At 44.6% G+C, this 26,921-nt stretch overlaps 1 protein-coding gene across 1 annotated transcript in view; it reads right to left on the minus strand.

Annotated features, from left to right (window-relative positions):
* LOC124556215 (WAS/WASL-interacting protein family member 3-like) overlaps nt 1-26,921 on the minus strand; it is a 195,367-nt gene that overhangs the window by 95,189 nt on the left and 73,257 nt on the right. Inside the window, exon 2 of the mRNA XM_047130203.1 lies at nt 5,269-5,423. Within this exon, the coding sequence (XP_046986159.1) occupies nt 5,269-5,423 (155 nt within the window). The remainder of the gene's footprint in view (nt 1-5,268; nt 5,424-26,921) is intronic.

Here is a 26,921-nt window from a genome sequence, read left to right on the forward strand (position 1 = left end):
CACGCTCACAACAACTTTTTTTTTTTTTTTTTTACTTTATTGTTATTTTAAAACCTGTACAATTCAGGTAGGCTGGCAGCGGCACACTACGCCGCTCTTCAGCCATAGCGTTTTACAAGAGTATGAAACATGGTGAATGACAATGAACAAAGTGACGGGCAAAAGAGAGAGGTCATAGAGACATAAAAAACACGGAGTCGTTCACAGGTGACGATAACAACACTGAAAACACGTTGGCACGGCGCACAAAACACTGGGGAGTCCGACGGCACAAGTGAACGTAGGAGTGGGACGGCGGACACCAAAAACACTATATGACGTCACACACACGAAGCACAAAAGGCGACGATCTCCGGCGCGCGAATGTTCACTATACGTGTGCGAGTCCGGGGACCTGCCAAGAGAGGAGGAGGAGGGAGGGGAGTGGGAGAGCGAGAGGGGAGAGCAGAGATGCCACGGGCAGGGGAGATAGGGGGAGGGAGGAAGGGGGAGAGGAAGCCCGGGGGAAGAGGGGGAAGGGAGGGGACAGGGAGATGGGAAAAGAAGGGAAGAGAAGAGAAGGGAGGGAGGGTGCCGAAAGGAAAGGACACGGGAAGTGGGGGGTGGGGCAGGGTCAAAGTTGATAGGAGGGGTAGATGGAGGGGACGAGGACATCATCAGGGAGAGGGAGCCGGCGGAAGCCACCTTGGGAGAGGGCATGGAGGGTGGAGAGATGGAGACCGGGTGGGACGTGCGAATACAGGCGCGGCAGCGGGCGGGGGTGGGAGAGGAGTGGGGAAACGAGCGGGTGAGGAGGATCAAGTTTACGTGAGGTGTACAGGATACGAATCCTTTCAAGGAAAAGGAGGAGGTGGGGGAAGGGGATGAGATCATACAGGATCCGCGTGGGGGAGGGGAGACGGATGCGATAGGCAAGGCGGAGAGCATGGCGTTCAAGGATTTGGAGGGATTTATAGAAGGTAGGGGGGGCGGAGATCCAGGCTGGATGGGCGTAACAAAGGATAGGGCGGATGAGGGATTTATAGGTGTGGAGGATTGTGGAGGGGTCCAGACCCCACGTGCGGCCGGAAAGGAGCTTGAGGAGACGGAGTCGGGAACGTGCCTTGGCTTGGATTGTCTGGAGATGGGGAGTCCAGGAGAAGCGACGGTCGAGGGTGACGCCAAGGTACTTAAGGGTGGGAGTGAGGGCGATAGGACGGCCATAGACGGTGAGATAGAAATCAAGGAGGCGGAAGGAAGGGGTGGTTTTGCCTACAATGATCGCCTGGGTTTTGGAGGGATTGACCTTGAGCAACCACTGGTTGCACCAAGCGGTGAACCGGTCAAGATGGGATTGGAGAAGGCGTTGAGAGCGTTGCAGGGTGGGGGCAAGGGCGAGGAAGGCGGTGTCATCGGCAAACTGGAGGAGGTGGACGGGGGGCGACGGCGGCGGCATGTCCGCCGTGTACAAAAGGTACAGAAGGGGGGAGAGGACGGAGCCTTGGGGCACACCGGCGGAGGGGAAAAAGGTGTAGGAATCGGTGTTATGGATGGTGACATAGGAAGGACGGCGGGAGAGAAAGGAACCGATCAGACGGACGTAGTTAATGGGAAGGGCAAAGGTTTGGAGCTTGAAGAGGAGACCGGAATGCCAGACGCGGTCATAAGCGCGTTCGAGGTCAAGTGAGAGGAAGATGGCGGAGCGACGGGAATTAAGCTGTTCGGAAAGGAGATGAGTGAGGTGAAGGAGAAGATCGTCGGAAGAGAAGGATGGCCGAAAGCCACACTGGGTGACGGGAAGGAGGCGGTGCTGGCGGAGATGCTGGTGGATGCGGCGGGTGAGAATAGATTCTAGGACCTTGCTGAAGACCGAGGTAAGGCTGATGGGACGGTAGGAGGAGACTGCGGACGGCGGTTTGCCAGGTTTTAGGAACATGAGGATACGGGAGGTTTTCCACAGGTCGGGGTAGTAACCGGTGGACAGGACTACATTGTAGAGCCTGGCCAGGGTGGAGAGGAAAGAGACAGGAGCTTCACGAAGGTGACGGTAGGTGGCACGATCGTGACCAGGAGCGGTGTTGCGTTTTGTGCGGAGTGTATCAATGAGATCCTGTGTAGTGATAGGGGCATTGAGTTCCGTGTGTGTAATGTTGTCCAAGTACTGGAAGCCAGGAGCGAGGGGAGGGGAAGAGGTGTCAGTTCGATCGCGGACATCTGGGAAGAGGGAGTAATCGAACTGGGGATCATCGGGGACGGAAAATACATCGGAGAGGTAGGAGGCAAAGTGATTGGCCTTACTAAGGGAGTCAGTTAAAGGGTGATCATCATGGAGAAGAGGATAATAGGGGGAGGGTTTAGTTCCGGTAAGGCGACGGAAGGCCGACCAGAACTTGGACGAGTTGATTGGTAGGGTTGCATTTAAACGGGTGCATGTCTGTCGCCAGTCCCGGCGTTTCTTAGCCGCGAGCAAATTACGAACGTGTCGCTGGAGTTGCCGGTGGCGTCGTAGTGTGTCCGGGTCACGCGTGCGGAGGAAGGCACGGTAGAGACGACGGGATTCACGGAGGAGGAGAACGGCCTGTGGGGGTAAGGGAGGACGGTGGGGTTGGATGGCGACAGTAGGAACGTGGGCCTCCACGGCCTCAGACAAGGTCCGCTGGAGAAAGGAGGCGGCATGGGTGACATCGTCAGGGTGGTGGTAGGTGAGAGGGTGGCTATCGACCTGGGTGGAAAGGGTATCCCGGTAGGCATTCCAGTCGGCTCGGGAATAGTCGTGGACATACTTAGGGGGAGGGTCAGTACGAGGGTCGGGGCGAGGGCGACGACCGTCTGAAACGGTGAGGAGGACAGGGAGATGGTCGCTACCAATAGGCTCCAGGACATCCACCGTGATGCGGCCAAGGAGGTTGGGGGAGGAGAGGATAACATCAGGAGTGGAGTTGGATTCAGGACGGGTATGCCGGGGGATGGGGACGAGGTCACCTTGAAGGGTGGAGAGGAACCGATGCCATCGCCGTAACTGGGCAGCGGAACGACTATGGATGTTGAGGTCGGCGGCGATCACGTAGGAGGAAAAGGTACGATCAACGTGGGAGAGGAAGTCGAAGGGAATAGGAGCGTTGGGGCGGACATAGATGGTGGCGCAGGTAACGGTAAGGCCGGGGAAGAAGAGACTAAGGATCAGGTGTTCGGTGGGGTCGGGAAGGAGAGGTTGGAGCCGAACGGGGATCTGGCGGTGGTGACCAATGGCAACTCCGCCACGCGCAATCGGGAGGGGATTATCGGAGCGGTGGAGGAGGTAGGGCGAAGTGTGGACTGTGTGTTGGGGTTGAAGGAAGGTTTCATTGAGGAGGAAGGCATCCACGCGGTGGGTGGCAAGGGTGTGCAGGAACAGGTTTTTGTTGGCGGGAAGGGAGCGTATGTTGTTGAAAAGGATACGTTGCTGTCGCGCCATGACTGGGATTTAAACGAGGGTGTCAAGACGGGAGAAGGTGAAATGGGCCTGGTTGTTGGAGTAGGTGGCGTACATCTTGAGTTGGAAGATGGAACGGGCAGCAAGGGAGATCTGCTGGAGGGTGTGAGGGCGCTGAAAGGGATGAACATTCTGGAGGACGATGGTGAGGAACCTGATGATGTCCTCAGCGGTGGGTGGGGGACGAAGGGAATTGCCAGGAGGGGTGGGGGCGTCCAGAGGACGGACAGGTACGGTGAGTTCAGGAGTGGTTGGAGGGGGTCGGGCTTTACACTTTTGGGAGTAGGTGGGATGAGGGAGATTGCAGGTATTACAGGAGGGAGGGGATTGGAGGTTAGGGCACTGCCGGAGGAAGTGCGCCTGCCGACAATGCGGGCAGGTGGGGGCCTCGCGGCACTCAGCTGTGGGGTGCGCATTATAGCGCAGACACCTCTGGCAGCGCAGGGATTGAGGAGGGGAACGGGAAGGGTCGACCTTGTACCGCTGGTGGAAGAGGAGGGCACCCTCCTTCAGGAGACGGTCAATGGAGGGGGCGTCCTCAGAGAAAACCCGCATAAGGCGGGTGGGGCCGGCCGAGTTGAAAATGCGGCGGACCGCCCGCACCTCCAGCGTGGGATGGGCCTGGAGCTCCGCCAACACCTCCTCCTCCGCGATCGACGGACTGAGCCGCGTGATCACGGCGGTGAGGGTCGGCGGGCGACGCGGGGGTTGGGGTTGGCGGGTAGGAGATGGAGAAGGAGCAGGGGTAAGGGAGGCGTTGGGACCAAAACGGGTGATGGGGAGACGGGAGAGGATATCAGTATGGAGGGTTGGGCTGGGGGAGGAGATGAGAACAGAATCTCGGCGAGGAGTGAGGAGGGAGATGGGGGCACCAGGACAATGCTGGCGAAGGAAGAGGGTGAGGTTCCGGGCTTCAAGGAGAGAGGGATCAGGACGGGAGAGGAGGTAGCGGTAGGAGGAAGGGAGAGAGGAGGAGGATGAGGGGGCAGGGACAGGCGGGGAGACTTCCATGGCATCAAGGGTGGGGGAAGGAGGACGAGGTGCAGCCTTTTTGGAAGCAGAGGAAGCAGGGGTGCCACCGGGGCGCTTGACGGCGGTGGAGGAGGTGTGGGGGATGGGAACAACGGGAATGTGGCGGGGAGGGGCAGGTCCCGGGGCCGGAGTCGGCGCCGGAGATGGTGACGGTGACGGTGAAGGCGACGATGACGATGACGGCGGCAGAGGCGGCGGTGATGGCGAAGGTGACGGGGAGAGCTGGGCGTGGGCAGTGGCCCGACGGGCCACCACCCGAGCTGGAGCTGCAGTGACAGGCTGGGGGAGTGGGGGGAAGGGATCAGAACGAGAGGAGCGGGAGGAAGAAGCGGGAGAGGGGGCGACAAAGATAGAGGGTGAAGGGACAGTGAGGAGAGGTGGAATGGAAGGAGGGAGGTGGGACTGGGCACACCAAGTTATAGTGGTGGAGGCGGCGGAAGGGGAGGTATAGACAATGGCGGTGGTGGTAGTAGTGACAGTGGTGGTGGGGGCGGACATGACGGGAGAGAGAAACAAGAACGAACAGAACGAAGAGGAGAGGACAGAAACCGGGGACAGACAAAGACGAAGACGGATGAAGACGAAGACGGCCGTAGACCAGGGTCAGGACGGCGGCGATGGTGGCGACCAGGCGGCACCGGATGGCGGCGGCGGCGGCGGCGAGCACCGGCAGGCGGCGGGCACCGGCGGCGGCGGCGGCGGCGGCGGCGGCGAGCACCGGCAGGCGGCGGCGGCGGCGGCGGCGGCGGGCACCGGCAGGCGGCGACCAGGCGGGGGCGGCGAGCCCCGGCAGGCGGCGACCAGGCGGGGGCGACGGGCGACGAGCCCCGGCAGGCGGCGGCGGCGGCAAGGACCGGAAGGCGGCGACCAAGCGGCGGCGGCGGCGGCGGCGGCGGCAAACAGACGACACGGCAAGGATCTTCCACGTCGAAGGCGCACCCTGAGAGTAGCTCAGGCAGTGAAACTCTTCGATGAAGAAGAGAGGGAATCCAACCCTCGAATGTGGCTCACAACAACTCTTGGTAGTAATATATATAGCTTAGACTGCTATGAGTTATTGTGGGAATGAGTTTATAAACTTTTATATGATCATATGGAATATGAATATTGTATGAACGACATAGCCGCTAATAAATGTTCATTGCAGAAGACAAACAATAGTTCATTTATTTCCTTTTTGATTTTGTAAAAACAAAAACAGACAAATACCTTAGAGTTGTGCCTACATGAAGGGGCGATTAGGTGCTACACATTCATGTTCACCTGAATCGCCAACAGATGACCCCAGCAGCGTTATGCACACGTCGATCCACTAGGTTCTGTTATTGACAGATAGATATAAAGAAAAAGATACCACCTGCACATAACCTGAAGAAATTCAGTGAATGACTCATGTTTCAAAAGAGGTGTAGATTAAATGTGGTCAATATTATTTCACATTTGAGGAGATTTGACGAGAGGGTTGTAATACACACAAGGCAACAGCATAGAACCTCATCAGCTCCATCTGTTAGCGAGTAGGTTACCACTACAGAAAACAGATGGCGTATGCCTCAAGGGCTGTCACGCCACACTACCCAAATACGAAGAATATAATACCATGAACCATAAACTGAGATAGAAATAAAGTCTGAAACTGGTGAAACTGATTAAACTGAGGAATCCGATCACTCCAGATTATATCAATACGATTGACGCAGTACAGAGAGACAAAATATTTTTATAGAATGATATATTTTGAAAGAAAATGTGAACTGTTTGTTGCAACTTTATGAAACGTGGGTCTACCACTTAAGCAAAATGTTGTTTGCTCTTACTAGGCTTTATAAACAAGTTTATGAGTGTTAGCATATTTAGTATTTACACAACGAATGATTAATGAATTTTGGCAGTGAAACCCGTTTCTATAGATTTGTATCTATGAAACCAATATTTCACGAACGCAAAGCATATTACAGTTACCAGCATCATACTTTAGAAAAGATCTCAGAACCTGAGAAATCCTCTGTTATGCCAGTCCTGCCTGGATATCTGCCCCCCCCCCCCCAAATTCTATCAGTCCCTCCAGATCCTTGAGCGTCATGCACGCCGCCTCGCCTTCCGTATCCGCCTCCCGTCCCCCACGCGGATCCTCTATGATCTCATTCCTTTCCCCCATCTGCTCCTATTCCTCGAACATATCCGCATCCTCTACACCTCCCGCCGTCTTGAACCCCCTCACCCCCTGGTTGCTCCTCTCCTCTCCCATCCCCGCCCCCTGCCACGTCTTCACCGTTGTCCCCCCCCTACCCTCCATCTCTACACCCTCCATCTCCTTTCCCAAGGTGGCTTCCATCAACTCCCCCTCCCGGATGATGCCCTCTCTCCCTCCATTTATCCTTCCTATCAACTCTGATCCTCAATCCCCCTCCTTTCCCCTTTCCTTGCCCTGGGCTCCCTCTTCCCCCCCCCCCCCCCTTCCGTTCTGTTTTTCTCCCCACTAAACCTCTCCCTACCTCCCTTCTCCCCCCCAGTCCTTTTGTATTCCCCTCCTCTGCCTACCCCACTCCCTGTCGCGTCTGCCCCCCACCCCTCTTATGGGTCCTCATCCTCCTTCAGCTCCCTTCCCGGCTCGCCCCTTCGCTTTTACTCTCCTTTCCCCCTTTTTTGTTTTCCCATCTTCTGTCCAGTTTCCCCCCACCTGCTCTCGACTGTGGTGTCACATTTGCCAACTTTTTAGTGCAGTGTTCCAGTGACTATTCAGTGTTGTTTGTCTTTCTCGTGTTGCGAACAGAAACCATGCTGTCGCTAGGTGTGAATTTTATGTCCTTTGCGAACAGAATCCAGGCTGTCGCCGTGTTTTTTTAATTGTCTATTGTTTTCCCTGTCTGCTTCGTATGTCTTTTTATTAGCGTCATCATCCCTGTGTTGTTGTTTTAAGTTCCACGATTTCTTTTCGCCTTGTTACTCTCTAAGTCTCCGGTTTTATCGCCTGTTTTTTATTATTTGTTCTCTTGCTCTTTGTCACAAAATCTGTCGGCTGAAGAGCGGCATACTAAGCTGCTGCCAGCCCGCCCCCTTCGGGGGGAATTGAAATTCAATAAATGAAAAAAAAAAAAAACCTGAGAAAATTCTGGTCGTATGTAAACCCTCCAAATGGGTCTAAGTGTTCCACCCAGTCGCTTGTTGACCAGTCTGGTGGGCCACTCGGGGTCAGCAAATGAATGCTGAAATGTTACATTTCATGTTCAAGAAGTCGTTTACTCAAGTGAATCATACAGGCGTAATAGTATTTGACCATCAGACAGACTCCCATGTGGACAACATAGTAAGAAGCATCCCTGGCATAGAGAAACAACGGAAAGATTTGAAAGTAAATGAATCATCAGATCCGGATGGAATCCCGTTTCGGTTTATCCATTGTAGGCTGTAAAAGAAGGTACGAGAACAGGGAATAAGTGCAGTGATATGAGAGTGATTCGAAGACTTCGTAAGTTGTAGAATGCTATATGTGGTCCTCGATGGCGAATGTTCATCAGAGACAAGGGTATCATCAGAAGTGCCACAGGGAAGTGTGACAGGACCGACACTATTTTCTTTATAAACATACGATCTGGCGGACAGAGTGGGCAGCAGGCTGCGGTTGTCTACTGAAGATGCTGTGGTGTCGATGTTGAGCGACTGTAGGAAAATTTAAGATGACTTAGATACCATTTGTAGTTGGGGTGATGAATGGCAGCAAGCTCTACATGTAGAAAAATGTAACTTATTATGGATCTCTAGGAAAATCAAAGCTGTAACGTCCAGATATAGGACAAATAGTGTCCTGCATGACATAGTCAAGACATTTAAATATCTGTGTGTAACATTGCAAAGCCATATGAAACGGAACGGGGATTGTGGTAGGAATGGCGAGTGGTCGACTTTTGTTTATTGGGCGAATTCTAGTGAAGTGTGGTTCATCTCTAAGGGAGACCGCATATAGCACGCAAGGCCGACCTACTTTTGAGTACTTCTTGAGTATTGGAGATCGATAATAGGTCGGATTACAGAAAGTCATCAAAGAAATTCAGAGGTGGTGTAGTAGATTTCTTACATGTAGATAGAAACAACATAAAAGTATTACAGTCATGTTTTGGGAACTCAAATGGGCATCCCTAGAGGAAGGGTGACATTCTTCTTGAGGAACATTATTGAGAAATCTAGAGAACCAGCGTTTGAAGCTGACTCCAGAATGATTCCGTTTCCTCCTGAGTATATTTCTCATAGGACTATGAAAATAAGATATAGAAATTACGTGTCACACAAGCACATATAGATAGTTGTTTGTCCCACATTCTGTTTGAGAACGGAACAGGAAAGGAAATGACTAGCCGGAAGTTGGACTTCAAAGTATCGATGTACATGTAGGTATTAACAAAGCACTATAACATCGACAACAGCAAGCTTCAGCTGTGCTTCATCAGTGCAGCTATACTTCATTCATAGAGAAGCAACCAACCTTACCAGTAAAACGATACTAAACGTATTCGCAACTGATAAATCATAATGGCTAACTAACGTCTATGGTTGTGAATGAACTAATCGGCATAGATCACAAAGCTCTATGCCTTCCAAACATTAGCTCCGTGGTGAGTGTTTACCAACACTAATCAAGCATGCAAAAGCAACATGCAAGAAGGGTCATGCACGCTCACAACAACTCTTGGTAGTAATATATATAGCTTAGACTGCTATGAGTTATTGTGGGAATGAGTTTATAAACTTTTATATGATCATATGGAATATGAATATTGTATGAACGACATAGCCGCTAATAAATGTTCATTGCAGAAGACAAACAATAGTTCATTTATTTCCTTTTTGATTTTGTAAAAACAAAAACAGACAAATACCTTAGAGTTGTGCCTACATGAAGGGGCGATTAGGTGCTACACATTCATGTTCACCTGAATCGCCAACAGATGACCCCAGCAGCGTTATGCACACGTCGATCCACTAGGTTCTGTTATTGACAGATAGATATTAAAAAAAAAGATACCACCTGCACATAACCTGAAGAAATTCAGTGAATGTCTCATGTTTCAAAAGAGGTGTAGATTAAATGTGGTCAATATTATTTCACATTTGAGGAGATTTGACGAGAGGGTTGTAATACACACAAGGCAACAGCATAGAACCTCATCAGCTCCATCTGTTAGCGAGTAGGTTACCACTACAGAAAACAGATGGCGTATGCCTCAAGGGCTGTCACGCCACACTACCCAAATACGAAGAATATAATACCATGAACCATAAACTGAGATAGAAATAAAGTCTGAAACTGGTGAAACTGATTAAACTGAGGAATCCGATCACTCCAGATTATATCAATACGATTGACGCGGTACAGAGAGACAAAATATTTTTATAGACTGATATATTTTGAAAGAAAATGTGAACTGTTTGTTGCAACTTTATGAAACGTGGGTCTACCACTTAAGCAAAATGTTGTTTGCTCTTACTAGGCTTTATAAACAAGTTTATGAGTCTTAGCACATTTAGTATTTACACAACGAATGATTAATGAATTTTGGCAGTGAAACCGGTTTCTATAGATTTGTATCTATGAAACCAATATTTCACGAACGCAAAGCATATTACAGTTACCAGCATCATACTTTAGAAAAGATCTGAGAACCTGAGAAAATTCTGGTCCTATGTAAACCCTCCAAGTGGGTCTAAGTGTTCCACCCAGTCGCTTGTTGACCAGTCTGGTGGGCCACTCGGGGTCAGCAAATGAATGCTGAAATGTTACATTTCATGTTCAAGAAGTCGTTTACTCAAGTGAATCATACAGGCGTAATAGTATTTGACCATCAGACAGACTCCCATGTGGACAACATAGTAAGAAGCATCCCTGGCATAGAGAAACAACGGAAAGATTTGAAAGTAAATGAATCATCAGATCCGGATGGAATCCCGTTTCGGTTTATCCATTGTAGGCTGTAAAAGAAGGTACGAGAACAGGGAATAAGTGCAGTGATATGAGAGTGATTCGAAGACTTCGTAAGTTGTAGAATGCTATATGTGGTCCTCGATGGCGAATGTTCATCAGAGACAAGGGTATCATCAGAAGTGCCACAGGGAAGTGTGACAGGACCGACACTATTCTGTTTATACACATACGATCTGGCGGACAGAGTGGGCAGCAGGCTGCGGTTGTCTACTGAAGATGCTGTGGTGTCGATGTTGAGCGACTGTAGGAAAATTTAAGATGACTTAGATACCATTTGTAGTTGGGGTGATGAATGGCAGCAAGCTCTACATGTAGAAAAATGTAACTTATTATGGATCTCTAGGAAAAACAAAGCTGTAACGTCCAGATATAGGACAAATAGTGTCCTGCATGACATAGTCAAGACATTTAAATATCTGTGTGTAACATTACAAAGCCATATGAAACGGAACGAGGATTGTGGTAGGAATGACGAGTGGTCGACTTTTGTTTATTGGGCGAATTCTAGTGAAGTGTGGTTCATCTCTAAGGGAGACCGCATATAGCACGCAAGCCCGACCTATTTTTGAGTACTTCTTGAGTATTGGAGATCGATAATAGGTCGGATTACAGAAAGTCATCAAAGAAATTCAGAGGTGGTGTAGTAGATTTCTTACAGGTAGATAGAAACAACATAAAAGTATTACAGTCATGTTTCGGGAACTCTAATGGGCTTCCCAAGAGGAAGGGTGACATTCTTCTTGAGGAACATTATTGAGAAATCTAGAGAACCAGCGTTTGAAGCTGACTCCAGAATGATTCCGTTTCCTCCTGAGTATATTTCTCATAGGACTACGAAAATAAGATATAGAAATTACGTGTCACACAAGCACATATAGATAGTTGTTTGTCCCACATTCTGTCTGAGAACGGAACAGGAAAGGAAATGACTAGCCGGAAGTTGGACTTCAAAGTATCGATGTACATGTAGGTATTAACAAAGCACTATAACATCGACAACAGCAAGCTTCAGCTGTGCTTCATCAGTGCAGCTATACTTCATTCATAGAGAAGCAACCAACCTTACCAGTAAAACGATACTAAAAGTATTCGCAACTGATAAATTATAATGGCTATCTAACGTCTATGGTTGTGAATGAACTAATCGTCTATGGTTGTGAATGAACTAATCGGCATAGATCACAAAGCTCTATGCCTTCCAAAAATTAGCTCCGTGGTGAGTGTTTACCAACACTAATCAAGCATGCAAAAGCAACACGCAAGACGGGTCATGCACGCTCACAACAACTCTTGGTAGTAATATATATAGCTTAGACTGCTATGAGTTATTGTGAGAATGAGTTTATAAACTTTTATATGATCATATGGAATATGAATATTGTATGAACGACATAGCCGCTAATAAATGTTCATTGCAGAAGACAAACAATAGTTCATTTATTTCCTTTTTGATTTTGTAAAAACAAAAACAGACAAATACCTTAGAGTTGTGCCTACATGAAGGGGCGATTAGGTGCTACACATTCATGTTCACCTGAATCGCCAACAGATGACCCCAGCAGCGTTATGCACACGTCGATCCACTAGGTTCTGTTATTGACAGATAGATATAAAAAAAAAGATACCACCTGCACATAACCTGAAGAAATTCAGTGAATGACTCATGTTTCAAAAGAGGTGTAGATTAAATGTGGTCAATATTATTTCACATTTGAGGAGATTTGACGAGAGGGTTGTAATACACACAAGGCAACAGCATAGAACCTCATCAGCTCCATCTGTTAGCGAGTAGGTTACCACTACAGAAAACAGATGGCGTATGCCTCAAGGGCTGTCACGCCACACTACCCAAATACGAAGAATATAATACCATGAACCATAAACTGAGATAGAAATAAAGTCTGAAACTGGTGAAACTGATTAAACTGAGGAATCCGATCACTCCAGATTATATCAATACGATTGACGCGGTACAGAGAGACAAAATATTTTTATAAGCTGATATATTTTGAAAGAAAATGTGAACTGTTTGTTGCAACTTTATGAAACGTGGGTCTACCACTTATGCAAAATGTTGTTTGCTCTTACTAGGCTTTATAAACAAGTTTATGAGTGTTAGCATATTTAGTATTTACACAACGAATGATTAATGAATTTTGGCAGTGAAACCGGTTTCTATAGATTTGTATCTATGGAACCAATATTTCACGAACGCAAAGCATGTTACAGTTACGAGAATCATACTTTAGAAAAGATCTGAGAACCTGAGAAAATTCTGGTCCTATGTAAACCCTCCAAGTGGGTCTAAGTGTTCCACCCAGTCGCTTGTTGACCAGTCTGGTGGGCCACTCGGGGACAGCAAATGAAAGCTGAGATGTTGCATTTCCAGTTCAAGAAGTCGTTTACGCAAGTTACTCATACAGGCGTAATAGTGTTTGTCCATCAGACAGACTCCCATGTGGACAACATAGTAAGAAGCATCCCTGGCATAGAGAAACAACGGAAAGATTTGAAAGTAAATGAATAATCAGATCCGGATGGAATCCCGTTTCGGTTTATCCATTGTAGGCTGTAAAAGAAGGTACGAGAACAGGGAATAAGTGCAGTGATATGAGAGTGATTCGAAGACTTCGTAAGTTGTAGAATGCTATATGTGGTCCTCGATGGCGAATGTTCATCAGAGACAAGGGTATCATCAGAAGTGCCACAGGGAAGTGTGACAGGACCGACACTATTTTGTTTATAAACATACGATCTGGCGGACAGAGTGGGCAGCAGGCTGCGGTTGTCTACTGAAGATGCTGTGGTGTCGATGTTGAGCGACTGTAGGAAAATTTAAGATGACTTAGATACCATTTGTAGTTGGGGTGATGAATGGCAGCAAGCTCTACATGTAGAAAAATGTAACTTATTATGGATCTCTAGGAAAATCAAAGCTGTAACGTCAAGATATAGGACAAATAGTGTCCTGCATGACATAGTCAAGACATTTAAATATCTGTGTGTAACATTGCAAAGCCATATGAAACGGAACGAGGATTGTGGTAGGAATGGCGAGTGGTCGACTTTTGTTTATTGGGCGAATTCTAGTGAAGTGTGGTTCATCTCTAAGGGAGACCGCATATAGCACGCAAGGCCGACCTACTTTTGAGTACTTCTTGAGTATTGGAGATCGATAATAGGTCGGATTACAGAAAGTCATCAAAGAAATTCAGAGGTGGTGTAGTAGATTTCTTACATGTAGATAGAAACAACATAAAAGTATTACAGTCATGTTTTGGGAACTCAAATGGGCATCCCTAGAGGAAGGGTGACATTCTTCTTGAGGAACATTATTGAGAAATCTAGAGAACCAGCGTTTGAAGCTGACTCCAGAATGATTCCGTTTCCTCCTGAGTATATATCTCATAGGACTATGAAAATAAGATATAGAAATTACGTGTCACACAAGCACATATAGATAGTTGTTTGTCCCACATTCTGTTTGAGAACGGAACAGGAAAGGAAATGACTAGCCGGAAGTTGGACTTCAAAGTATCGATGTACATGTAGGTATTAACAAAGCACTATAACATCGACAACAGCAAGCTTCAGCTGTGCTTCATCAGTGCAGCTATACTTCATTCATAGAGAAGCAACCAACCTTACCAGTAAAACGATACTAAACGTATTCGCAACTGATAAATCATAATGGCTAACTAACGTCTATGGTTGTGAATGAACTAATCGGCATAGATCACAAAGCTCTATGCCTTCCAAAAATCAGCTCCGTGGTGAGTGTTTACCAACACTAATCAAGCATGCAAAAGCAACATGCAAGACGGGTCATGCACGCTCACAACAACTCTTGGTAGTAATATATATAGCTTAGACTGCTATGAGTTATTGTGGGAATGAGTTTATAAACTTTTATATGATCATATGGAATATGAATATTGTATGAACGACATAGCCGCTAATAAATGTTCATTGCAGAAGACAAACCATAGTTCATTTATTTCCTTTTTGATTTTGTAAAAACAAAAACAGACAAATACCTTAGAGTTGTGCCTACATGAAGGGGCGATTAGGTGCTACACATTCATGTTCACCTGAATCGCCAACAGATGACCCCAGCAGCGTTATGCACACGTCGATCCACTAGGTTCTGTTATTGACAGATAGATATAAAAAAAAAGATACCACCTGCACATAACCTGAAGAAATTCAGTGAATGACTCATGTTTCAAAAGAGGTGTAGATTAAATGTGGTCAATATTATTTCACATTTGAGGAGATTTGACGAGAGGGTTGTAATACACACAAGGCAACAGCATAGAACCTCATCAGCTCCATCTGTTAGCGAGTAGGTTACCACTACAGAAAACAGATGGCGTATGCCTCAAGGGCTGTCACGCCACACTACCCAAATACGAAGAATATAATACCATGAACCATAAACTGAGATAGAAATAAAGTCTGAAACTGGTGAAACTGATTAAACTGAGGAATCCGATCACTCCAGATTATATCAATACGGTTGACGCGGTACAGAGAGACAAAATATTTTTATAGACTGATATATTTTGAAAGAAAATGTGAACTGTTTGTTGCAACTTTATGAAACGTGGGTCTACCACTTAAGCAAAATGTTGTTTGCTCTTACTAGGCTTTATAAACAAGTTTATGAGTCTTAGCACATTTAGTATTTACACAACGAATGATTAATGAATTTTGGCAGTGAAACCGGTTTCTATAGATTTGTATCTATGAAACCAATATTTCACGAACGCAAAGCATATTACAGTTACCAGCATCATACTTTAGAAAAGATCTGAGAACCTGAGAAAATTCTGGTCCTATGTAAACCCTCCAAGTGGGTCTAAGTGTTCCACCCAGTCGCTTGTTGACCAGTCTGGTGGGCCACTCGGGGTCAGCAAATGAATGCTGAAATGTTACATTTCATGTTCAAGAAGTCGTTTACTCAAGTGAATCATACAGGCGTAATAGTATTTGACCATCAGACAGACTCCCATGTGGACAACATAGTAAGAAGCATCCCTGGCATAGAGAAACAACGGAAAGATTTGAAAGTAAATGAATCATCAGATCCGGATGGAATCCCGTTTCGGTTTATCCATTGTAGGCTGTAAAAGAAGGTACGAGAACAGGGAATAAGTGCAGTGATATGAGAGTGATTCGAAGACTTCGTAAGTTGTAGAATGCTATATGTGGTCCTCGATGGCGAATGTTCATCAGAGACAAGGGTATCATCAGAAGTGCCACAGGGAAGTGTGACAGGACCGACACTATTCTGTTTATACACATACGATCTGGCGGACAGAGTGGGCAGCAGGCTGCGGTTGTCTACTGAAGATGCTGTGGTGTCGATGTTGAGCGACTGTAGGAAAATTTAAGATGACTTAGATACCATTTGTAGTTGGGGTGATGAATGGCAGCAAGCTCTACATGTAGAAAAATGTAACTTATTATGGATCTCTAGGAAAAACAAAGCTGTAACGTCCAGATATAGGACAAATAGTGTCCTGCATGACATAGTCAAGACATTTAAATATCTGTGTGTAACATTACAAAGCCATATGAAACGGAACGAGGATTGTGGTAGGAATGACGAGTGGTCGACTTTTGTTTATTGGGCGAATTCTAGTGAAGTGTGGTTCATCTCTAAGGGAGACCGCATATAGCACGCAAGCCCGACCTATTTTTGAGTACTTCTTGAGTATTGGAGATCGATAATAGGTCGGATTACAGAAAGTCATCAAAGAAATTCAGAGGTGGTGTAGTAGATTTCTTACAGGTAGATAGAAACAACATAAAAGTATTACAGTCATGTTTCGGGAACTCTAATGGGCATCCCAAGAGGAAGGGTGACATTTTTCTTGAGGAACATTATTGAGAAATCTAGAGAACCAGCGTTTGAAGCTGACTCCAGAATGATTCCGTTTCCTCCTGAGTATATTTCTCATAGGACTATGAAAATAAGATATAGAAATTACGTGTCACACAAGCACATATAGATAGTTGTTTGTCCCACATTCTGTCTGAGAACGGAACAGGAAAGGAAATGACTAGCCGGAAGTTGGACTTCAAAGTATCGATGTACATGTAGGTATTAACAAAGCACTATAACATCGACAACAGCAAGCTTCAGCTGTGCTTCATCAGTGCAGCTATACTTCATTCATAGAGAAGCAACCAACCTTACCAGTAAAACGATACTAAAAGTATTCGCAACTGATAAATTATAATGGCTATCTAACGTCTATGGTTGTGAATGAACTAATCGTCTATGGTTGTGAATGAACTAATCGGCATAGATCACAAAGCTCTATGCCTTCCAAAAATTAGCTCCGTGGTGAGTGTTTACCAACACTAATCAAGCATGCAAAAGCAACATGCAAGACGGGTCATGCACGCTCACAACAACTCTTGGTAGTAATATATATAGCTTAGACTGCTATGAGTTATTGTGAGAATGAGTTTATAAACTTTTATATGATCATATGGAATATGAATATTGTATGAACGACATAGCCGCTAATAAATGTTCATTGCAGAAGACAAACAATAGTTCATTTATTTCCTTTTTGATTTTGTAAAAACAAAAACAGACAAATACCTTAGAGTTGTGCCTACATGAAGGGGCGATTAGGTGCTACACATTCATGTTCACCTGAATCGCCAACAGATGACCCCAGCAGCGTTATGCACACGTCGATCCACTAGGTTCTGTTATTGACAGATAGATATAAAAAAAAAGATACCACCTGCACATAACCTGAAGAAATTCAGTGAATGACTCATGTTTCAAAAGAGGTGTAGATTAAATGTGGTCAATATTATTTCACATTTGAGGAGATTTGACGAGAGGGTTGTAATACACACAAGGCAACAGCATAGAACCTCATCAGCTCCATCTGTTAGCGAGTAGGTTACCACTACAGAAAACAGATGGCGTATGCCTCAAGGGCTGTCACGCCACACTACCCAAATACGAAGAATATAATACCATGAACCATAAACTGAGATAGAAATAAAGTCTGAAACTGGTGAAACTGATTAAACTGAGGAATCCGATCACTCCAGATTATATCAATACGATTGACGCGGTACAGAGAGACAAAATATTTTTATAGACTGATATATTTTGAAAGAAAATGTGAACTGTTTGTTGCAACTTTATGAAACGTGGGTCTACCACTTATGCAAAATGTTGTTTGCTCTTACTAGGCTTTATAAACAAGTTTATGAGTGTTAGCATATTTAGTATTTACACAACGAATGATTAATGAATTTTGGCAGTGAAACCGGTTTCTATAGATTTGTATCTATGGAACCAATATTTCACGAACGCAAAGCATGTTACAGTTACGAGAATCATACTTTAGAAAAGATCTGAGAACCTGAGAAAATTCTGGTCCTATGTAAACCCTCCAAGTGGGTCTAAGTGTTCCACCCAGTCGCTTGTTGACCAGTCTGGTGGGCCACTCGGGGACAGCAAATGAAAGCTGAGATGTTGCATTTCCAGTTCAAGAAGTCGTTTACGCAAGTTACTCATACAGGCGTAATAGTGTTTGTCCATCAGACAGACTCCCATGTGGACAACATTGTAAGAAGCATCCATGGCATAGAGAAACAACGGAAAGATTTGAAAGTAAATGAATCATCAGGTCCAGATGGAATCCCGATTCGGTTTCTCCATTGTAGGCTGTTAAAGATGTTACGAGAAGAAGGAATAGGTGCAGTGATATGAGAGTGATTCGAAGACTTCGTAAGTTACAGAATGCCGTATATGGTCTTTGATTGCGAATGTTCATCAGAGACAAGGGTATCATCAGAAGTGCCACAGGGAAGTGTGATAGGACCGCTACTATTCTGTATATACATATACAATCTGGCGGACAGAGTGGGCAGAAGGCTGCGGTTGTCTACTGAAGATGCTGTGGTGTCGAAAGTTGAGCAACTGTAGGAAGATTTAAGATGACTTAGATAACATTTGTAGCTGGGGTGATGAGTGGCAGCGAGCTCTACATGTAGAAAAATGTAACTTATTATGGATGAGTGGGAAAAACAAAGCTGTAACGTTCAGATACAAAATAAGTAGCGTCCTGCATGACACAGTCAAATCGTTTAAATGTATGGGCGTAACGTAGCAAAGCCATATGAAACGCAACGAGGATTGTGGTAGGAATGGCGAGTGGTCGACTTTCGTTTATTGGGAGATTTCAAGGTAAGTGTGGTTCATCTGTAAAGGAGACCGTATGTGAGACGCTAGCCCGACTTATTTTTGAGTACTTCTTGAGTATTTGGGATCTGTAATAGGTCAGTTTACAGAAAGTCATCAAAGAAATTCAGAGGTGGATTTGTTACAGGTAGGTTGAAATATCATAAAAGTGTTACAGAAACGTTTCGGGAGCTCAAATGGGCATCCCTAGAGGAAGGGTGACATGTTCTTGAGGAACATTATTGAGAAATCTAGAGAACCGGCGTTTGAAGGTAACTGCAGAATGATTCAGTTTACTGCTGCATACATTGCAGATTGGGACCTTAAAGATAAGGTACAGGAAATTACGAGTCGCAGAAGCCTACATGGAGGGTTGTTTCTCCCGTATACTGTTAGAGAAAGGAACACGAAAGGAAATCACTAGTACTGCCGGAAGGTGCACTGCGGAGTATCGAGGTACTTATAGATTACAACAAAACACTGTAACATCGACAACAACAATCGTTTGGTGCACTTCTTCAGTGTAGTTACGCCTTAAGCAAAGAGGAGGAACCACGATCAACATCAAATCAGTACTAATAGTATTCCTAACTGATTAGCTAAAATGGTTACTTAGTATCTACTTTTGTGGACGAACTTTTCGGCACAGATCACAAGGATCCATGCCTTCCAAAAATTGCCTGAAGGGCAGATAAGTGTGTGTGTGACACTACTAATCTAACATGCAAAAGCTACATGCAAGAATGGTCATGCACATATAGAACAAAGGTGGTTAATAATATATATAGCTTATACTGCTGTGAGTTATTGTGGGAATGAGTTTATAAACTTGTATATGATCATACGAAATATGAAGACTGCACTAACGACAAGGCCGCAAATAAAAGTACGTATCCGAGGACAAACAATAGTTCGTTTTCTTTCTTTCTAATTTTTTTTAAACAAAAACAGAGAAATTCCTTAGACGTGTGCTTATATGGATGGGTGATAAGGTGCTACACGTTCATGTTGACACGAATCGCCAACAGATGACACTAGCAGCGTTATGGACACGTCGATCTACTAGGTTCTGTTATTGACAGATATTTATATAAAAAAAGATACAATACGCACAGGACATGAAGAAATTCAGTGAAAGACTCATGTTTCAAACGATGTGTATTATAAAGGTGGTCAATATTATTTCACATTTGAGGAGATCTGGCGAGAGTGTAGTCACACACACAAGGCGGCAACAGCATAGAACTTCATCAGCTCCATCTGGTAGCGAATAGGTTACCGCTACAAAAAACAGATGGCGTATGCCTCAAGGGTTGTCACGCCACACTACCCAAATACGAAGAATATAACACCAGGATCCATAAACTGAGATAGAAATAAAATCTGAAACTGGTGGAACTCATTAAACTGAGGATCCAAATCACTCCAGATGATATCAATACGAATGACGCGGTACAGAGAGGCAAAATATTTTTATAGAATGATATACTTTGAAAGGAAATGTGAACTGTTTGCTGCAACTTTATGAAACGTGGGTCTTATGTAAATTGTTGTTTGCTCTTAATAGGCTTTATAAACAAGTTTATGAGTGTTAGCATATTTAGTATTTTCACAACGAATGATTAATGAAGGTTGGCAGTGGAACTTGTTTCTATAGATTTGTATTTATGGAACCAAAATTTCACGAATGTTTGAAAGGACTGAAGGAAAAAAAGCGAGTGTCAGTTGACAATGTAACTCAAGTTTATCCGCTACAATCCTATCCCAGAAGAAAGGTAAGTTTACTGTGAGGCTGATTCACATTTTGCCTCTTCCAAGAAAATTAGACTGTATAACACTGAAAGGAAAAATTGGTTATGAAACAGAGATATAGGATTCCTTAGAGTTTAGAGTCTCATGGTAGACATCATATTAAATTGGAAGTAATATCCATGAGGACGAGGGTCGAGAGGAGGCAGTTTACAACACCATAATATAAACAACAAATATACGACTTCAGGCTGATCAGTGACAAGAAATACGGTATCTCTCTTCTTTCGTGAATTCAGTGTACCCACCCTAAAAGTTTCAAAAAGTCTGGTAATGTTTTCAAGCAAACATGAAAAAGTGGTCATTCACATAGCTGATTTTTTTGTTTCTTTAGTGGATTTCGATTCCCCGCAGAGATGGGGGCATACTGGCAGCAGCACAATACGCCGATCTGCAGCCTACAGAAAAGTTAAAAAATAGAATCTGGAGATATGAGAAGAATAAAAGCAGGTGATAAAACGGTGGCTGTTAAAAACTGAAACATCGAGAAAAAGATACGAAGAAAATTTAAAAACAAACGGCCGGTGATGCTTAAAAAAACACAGCAACAGTCTGGTTTCTGTTCGCATGTGATAAAAAACATGACTAGCGGCACTATGGTGGCTGTTTGCAACATGACAGGGGATGCACAACACTGAACACTCACTCAAAACAGCACTATAGAGACGACACCGTGGCAGATGGGAGGGGGGGGGGGCTCGAACCGATGTGGGGGGAAAAGAGGAAGAGGAGAGGAAAAGGGGAAAAGGAAATTGGGTTGAGCCAAATGGAGGGAGGGGGCATAGAAAAAAGGGCGGCTGGTTGGATGTGAGAAGGAGTGGGAAAGGCAGTGAAGGGGAGAGTAAGGACTCATGGGAGGGAAGGGAATCAGAGAGGTGGTAGCCAGGGAAAAATCAGGAGGGAAGGGGAGGAGTGGGAGCCCGGGGAAAGGACACAGGAACGGAGGGGGAGGTGAGGATCAGAGCTGACAGGAGGGATAAATGGAGGGAGAGAGGGCATCATCCAGGAGGGGGAGTCGATGGAAGACAGCTTGGGAAAGGAGAAGAAGCGTGTAGAGGTGGAGGGTAGGGTGGACACTACACTGAAGGTGTGGCAGAGGGCGTGGATTGGAGAGGAGAGGAGCAACCAGGGGATGAGGGAGGGCAAGGCAGCGGGAGGTGTGAGGGATGGGGATAAGTTTGAGGAAAAGGAGCATATGGGGGAAAGGAATCGGGTGGTAGAGGATACGCATGGGCACAGGAGGAGAATTTGGGGGGAAGGGCTGATATCCAGGCGGGACTGGCATGCTGGAGGAAGGGACGGATTTACGATTTGTAGGTGAGGAAGAAGGTGTAGGGGTTCAACCCCCATGTCCAGCCAGAGAGGACTTTGATGAGGCAGAAGCGGTTGTGGGCTTTTGAACGGATATAGAGGAGATGGTTTTCTGAAACTCCTTCACCAAAGAAGACGAAGTAAATATTCCTGAATTCCAATCAAGAACAACTGCCGAGATAAGACACATGAGGGTAGATATCCTCAGAGTAACGAAGCAGCTTAAATCACTTAAAAAAGGCAAGGCCTCTGGTCCAGATTGTATGCTAGTCAGGCTCCTCTCAGAGTATGCTGATAAAATAGCTCCATATTTAGCAATTCTATACAAGCACTCACTCACAGAAAGATCTGTACCTAAGGACCGGAAAATTGCTCAAGTCACACCAATTCCCAAAAACGGAAGTAGAAGTAATTCGCTGAATTACAGGACTATAGCACTAACGTCGATTTGCAGTAGGGTTTTGGAACAGATACTGTATTCGAACATTATGAAGTACCTCACAGCAAACGATTTATTGACACACAGTCAGCACCGATTCAGTAAATATTGTTCTTGTGAAACAAAACTAGCTCTTTATACTCATGAAGTAATAAGTGCTATCGACAGGAGATGTCAAATTGATTCCATATTTTTAGATTTCCAGAAGGCTTTCGACACCGTTCCTCACAAGCGTCTTCTAACCAAACGGCGTGCCTATGGAGTATCGCCTCACTTGTGCGACTGGATTCATGATCTCTTGTCAGAAAGGTCACAATTCGTAGTAATAGATGGAAAGTCATCGAGTAAAACAGAAGTAATATCTGGTGTCCTCCAAGGAAGTGTTATAGGCCCTGATCTATATTAACGACATAGGAGACAATCTGAGTAGCCGTCTTAGATTGTTTGCAGATAATGTAAAGTCATCAGATGATCAAAACGAATCGCAAAATGATTTAGATAAGATATCTGTATGGTGCGATAAGTGGCAATTGACCCTGAATAAGGAAAAGTGTGAAGTTGCTCACATGAGTACTAAAAGAAATCTGCTAAATTTCAATTACGCAATAAGTCACATAAATCTGAAGGCTGTAAATTCGACTAAATACTTAGGGATTACAATTACAAATAACCTAAATTGGAACGATCACATAGATAATATTGTGGGTAGAGCAAACCAAAGACTGCGATTCATTGGCAGAACACTTAGAAGGTGCAACAGGTCTACTAAAGAGACTGCTTACACCACGCTTGTCCACCCTATTTGGAGTATTGCTGGGCGGTGTGGGATCCGCATCAAATGGGACTAACGGATGACATCGAAAAAGTACGAAGAAGGGTAGCTCGTTTTGTATTATCCCGAAATAGGGGAGATAGTGTCACACACATTGTACGTGAATTGGAGTGGCAATCATTAAAACAAAGACGTTTTTCGTTGCGACGGGATCTTCTCATGAAATTTCAATCACCAGTTTTCTCCTGCAATTGCGAATACATTCTGTTGCCACCCCTCTACATAGGGAGAAATGATCATCACGACATAATAAGAGAAATCAGGGCTCGCACAGAAAAATTTAAGTGCTCTTTTTTCCCGCGTGCCGTTCGAGAGTGGAAAGGTAGAGAGACACCTTGAAGGTGGTTCATTGAACCCTCTGCCAGGCACTTTATTGTGAATAGCAGAGTAATTACGTAGATGTACATGCAGACGGTCGATTGTGAGCGCTATGGAGGTGAGGGTGGGGGAGAAACGGACGGAAGGGTCGTATGTTGTAACGAAATAGGTAAATTTTTTTTTCTTTGTTGAATTTCAATTCCTCCCGAAGGGGGCGGGCTGGCAGCAGCTTACTACGCTGCTCTACAGCCTACAGACTTTTTTTTTTAAATACAGGAAGAAGAAAGAAACAAGGAAAAACAGGCGATAAAATGGCGATTTAAAGTGTAAAATGGCGTAAAATTGCGGAAAGTGAAATACGCAAAAATGTGAGTCATTTATACAGCTCATCTTACCTAGAGATATTGTGGGAATGACTGAAGCTTCTCACTGATTAAACACACTGTAAAGATAGTATGCCCTGTATAGAGGTGAACAAATATGGACCACAGCGAAATGAAACCATTTGTTCCGTTAATTCCCTTCCAAATAACAAATGGTCTGGACTTTCCTAGTACTGTGCCGACATCTAACGGCAACACGCTGCCAAGCATTCATGTTGGAAGAAATCGCCAGCAGATGTCACTACTGACGTGTGCTGCAGCAGTAACTCTGCTCTGCCTTCGTCACTTCGCTGAATACCGATGCTGGCAGATAGTTATAAAAAACATATTAAACAGAAACTGAATAAATTCAGTGGAAGACAAATGTTTCAAAAAATTGTGTATCATAAATGTAGTTGGCCCTACATAATCAATATTGTTTTATCGTTGAGGGATTTTGGCAAGGTCATTGTAATCAACGTGAGGACTACCTACACCGGCAGCAGCATAGCACCTCAGCAGCACGATCTAGTGTTGAGTAGGTCACAATCCATAACTAGCAGAAGATGTGTGACTCAAGGTGTTTTTTCTTCCACGCTACAAAGTTATAAACAAATATAAGCAGTGACCAGTTACCCAGAATGGAAGGTGTGACATAAGTACTGCTGTAGAAATAAGAAATAGATAAAATAATGAACTAGCTCACTGTAGACGATTTCAATGTGATTGACAGGGTACTGGCAAACTTGGGAATTGAAAGCATCCTATCAGATGAAGGTATTGCCTCAGATGTTATTAACGCAGAAGTCGCCGCTCCTGAGATGGTTATGTGCAACAATATGTGATGTGGTCCTATGTTGTGTTTTCTAAAATACCGAATGTATTCAGAGAGTCATATATTTCTTGAAAGAAGTGTAGATTGGTTTCTGCAGCTTGATGAAACATTCATCTGAAATTCAAACAGCATGTTCTTTGTTCTTAATTTGCTTTATAAGCAACTTTATGTGGTTTACCACGTTGAGTAATCTAACAAGGGCGATTACTGAAGATTGGCAGTGGAATAATTTTCTGTAGACTTCTGTTTATTGAACATACTTTTTACAAGCGTTTGGAGGGATTGAGGACAAAACAAGTGACGGATGACACGGCAAGTCAAATTTATGCTCTCAAATATCAACTCAGAAGAAAGATAAGAGTTTATTTTGAAATAGCTTTACAAATATTGTATCCTATAAAATAATCAGACTGAATAATACCATAATACGCAATGGTTTATTAGAGTGAAATACAGTAACTGTGATTTTAGAGTCTCATATTAGTAATGCCCACATTAAACTGCTAGTAAGGAATACTGAATTGGAGGCGATGTGCATGAGAAGAGGAGACCTGTAGAAAATAGTATCCTGGTGAATGAAAACCTCAGGGAGAAGATATTTACTAATTACTATGTCCTTGGGAGGACAATCTTGTAAACGATTATCAGTATGGCTGGCAGTCAGCAACGACAGTGAAACAGATACAGAATGATACAGAATGAAAGGGGCGGCCGCCAAGATGCAGTTAAGATGAGAAATGTGATGGGAACGAAAGAATGGTACCAAAGAAAGGCATAGGATGGTGCAAAAATTATAAATTAACAATTTAGTAGACTTATTTTGCACTTACAGTAAGTACTTTCTATTCTAAAACTAACCACATGACCAGCTGTTTATTCGAGGAAAATGGAGGGCTATAAGCTTAGCTTAATTGATTCCAATAGCAAGCATGGTAAATCACATACGGGCATGCCCGCAGATTACAGAGGAGTGTAAGCTGTCTCAAGAGACATTTGTAGATACTAAATCTGACTGGCAAGCTAATAATAAGTGACAACTGTGGAGGAGCAAAATAAAAACCAAACGTTCTTTCTTTTGGAATCTATCGGCTCACCAGGATATCGCTTTGACGATGTAGAACATTGCTTTCACATGCCTTAGCACATTTGCTTTCTTCTAAAGGAGATTTTGAATAATCAGACCGCTACATTTAGGAGAATATTCAATTTCTCTTGCCCAGAAGAGCAAGTAAACATCCTGAAGGATGCAATGCACGTAAAATGTGTCTTTTTACGCATCGGAAAAAATGGAATTTCATTAGTTTGTGAGACCTCAGGTAGCAATTTAGATTTTCAACCAAAGGTGAAGAAAGAAGATCTGTGAAATTTTAAGACCCTTTCCCAGATTTTTAGCAAATCGTGAAACGATGAATAAAACAGATGACAAAAAGTGCAGAGATGAAACTTAATAAAATCACTGCTGTGTAACAGTTTATCACAAAGTGGAACAATTAACAGCTGTGTCCAAATCACAAACAGGACACGTTCTGCGCTTTTGTTGGCTGAGTTCTTAGCAGAATATGTGAATAACGACAGGCAAAAATTTGTAGTGTGTGTGTGTGCGTGTGTGTGTGTGTGTGTGTGTGTGTGTGTGTGTGTGTGTGGAAAGATCTATGTGCAAAGCATATTACAGCTACCAGCATCATACCTTAGGAAAGATGAAAAGATCTGAGAACCTGAGAAAATTCTGGTCCTATGTAAAATCTCCGAGTGGGTCTAAGTGTTCCACCCAGTCACTTGTTGACCAGTCTGGTGGGGCACGCGGGGACAGCAAAATGATAGCTGATGTTTTACATTTCAAGTTCAAGAAATCGTTTACTGCAGAGAATCATAGAGACATACCAGTGTTTGACCATCAGACAGACTCCCATGTGGACATCATAGTAAGAAGCATTATTGGCATAGAGAAACAACTGAAAGATTTGAAAGTAAATGAATCATCAGGTCCGGATGGAACCCCGATTCGGTTTCTCCATTGCAAGCTGTTAAAGAAGGTACGAGAACAGGGAATAGGTGCAGTGATATGAGAGTGATTCGAAGACTTCGTTAGTTATAGAATGCCGTATGTGGTCCTCGATGGCCAATGTGCATCAGAGAGCAGGGTATCATCAGAAGTGCCACAGGGAAGTGTGATAGGACTGCTACTGTTCTGTATATACATATACGATCTGGCGGACAGAGTGGGCAGCAGGCTGCGGATGTTGCTGAAGATGCTGTGGTGTCGAAGTTGAGCGACTGTAGGAGGATTTAAGATGACTTAGACAAAATTTATGGTTGGGGTGATGAATGGCA

The sequence above is a fragment of the Schistocerca americana genome, chromosome X (assembly GCF_021461395.2).
Source record: "Schistocerca americana isolate TAMUIC-IGC-003095 chromosome X, iqSchAmer2.1, whole genome shotgun sequence".
NCBI lineage: Eukaryota > Metazoa > Arthropoda > Insecta > Orthoptera > Acrididae > Schistocerca > Schistocerca americana.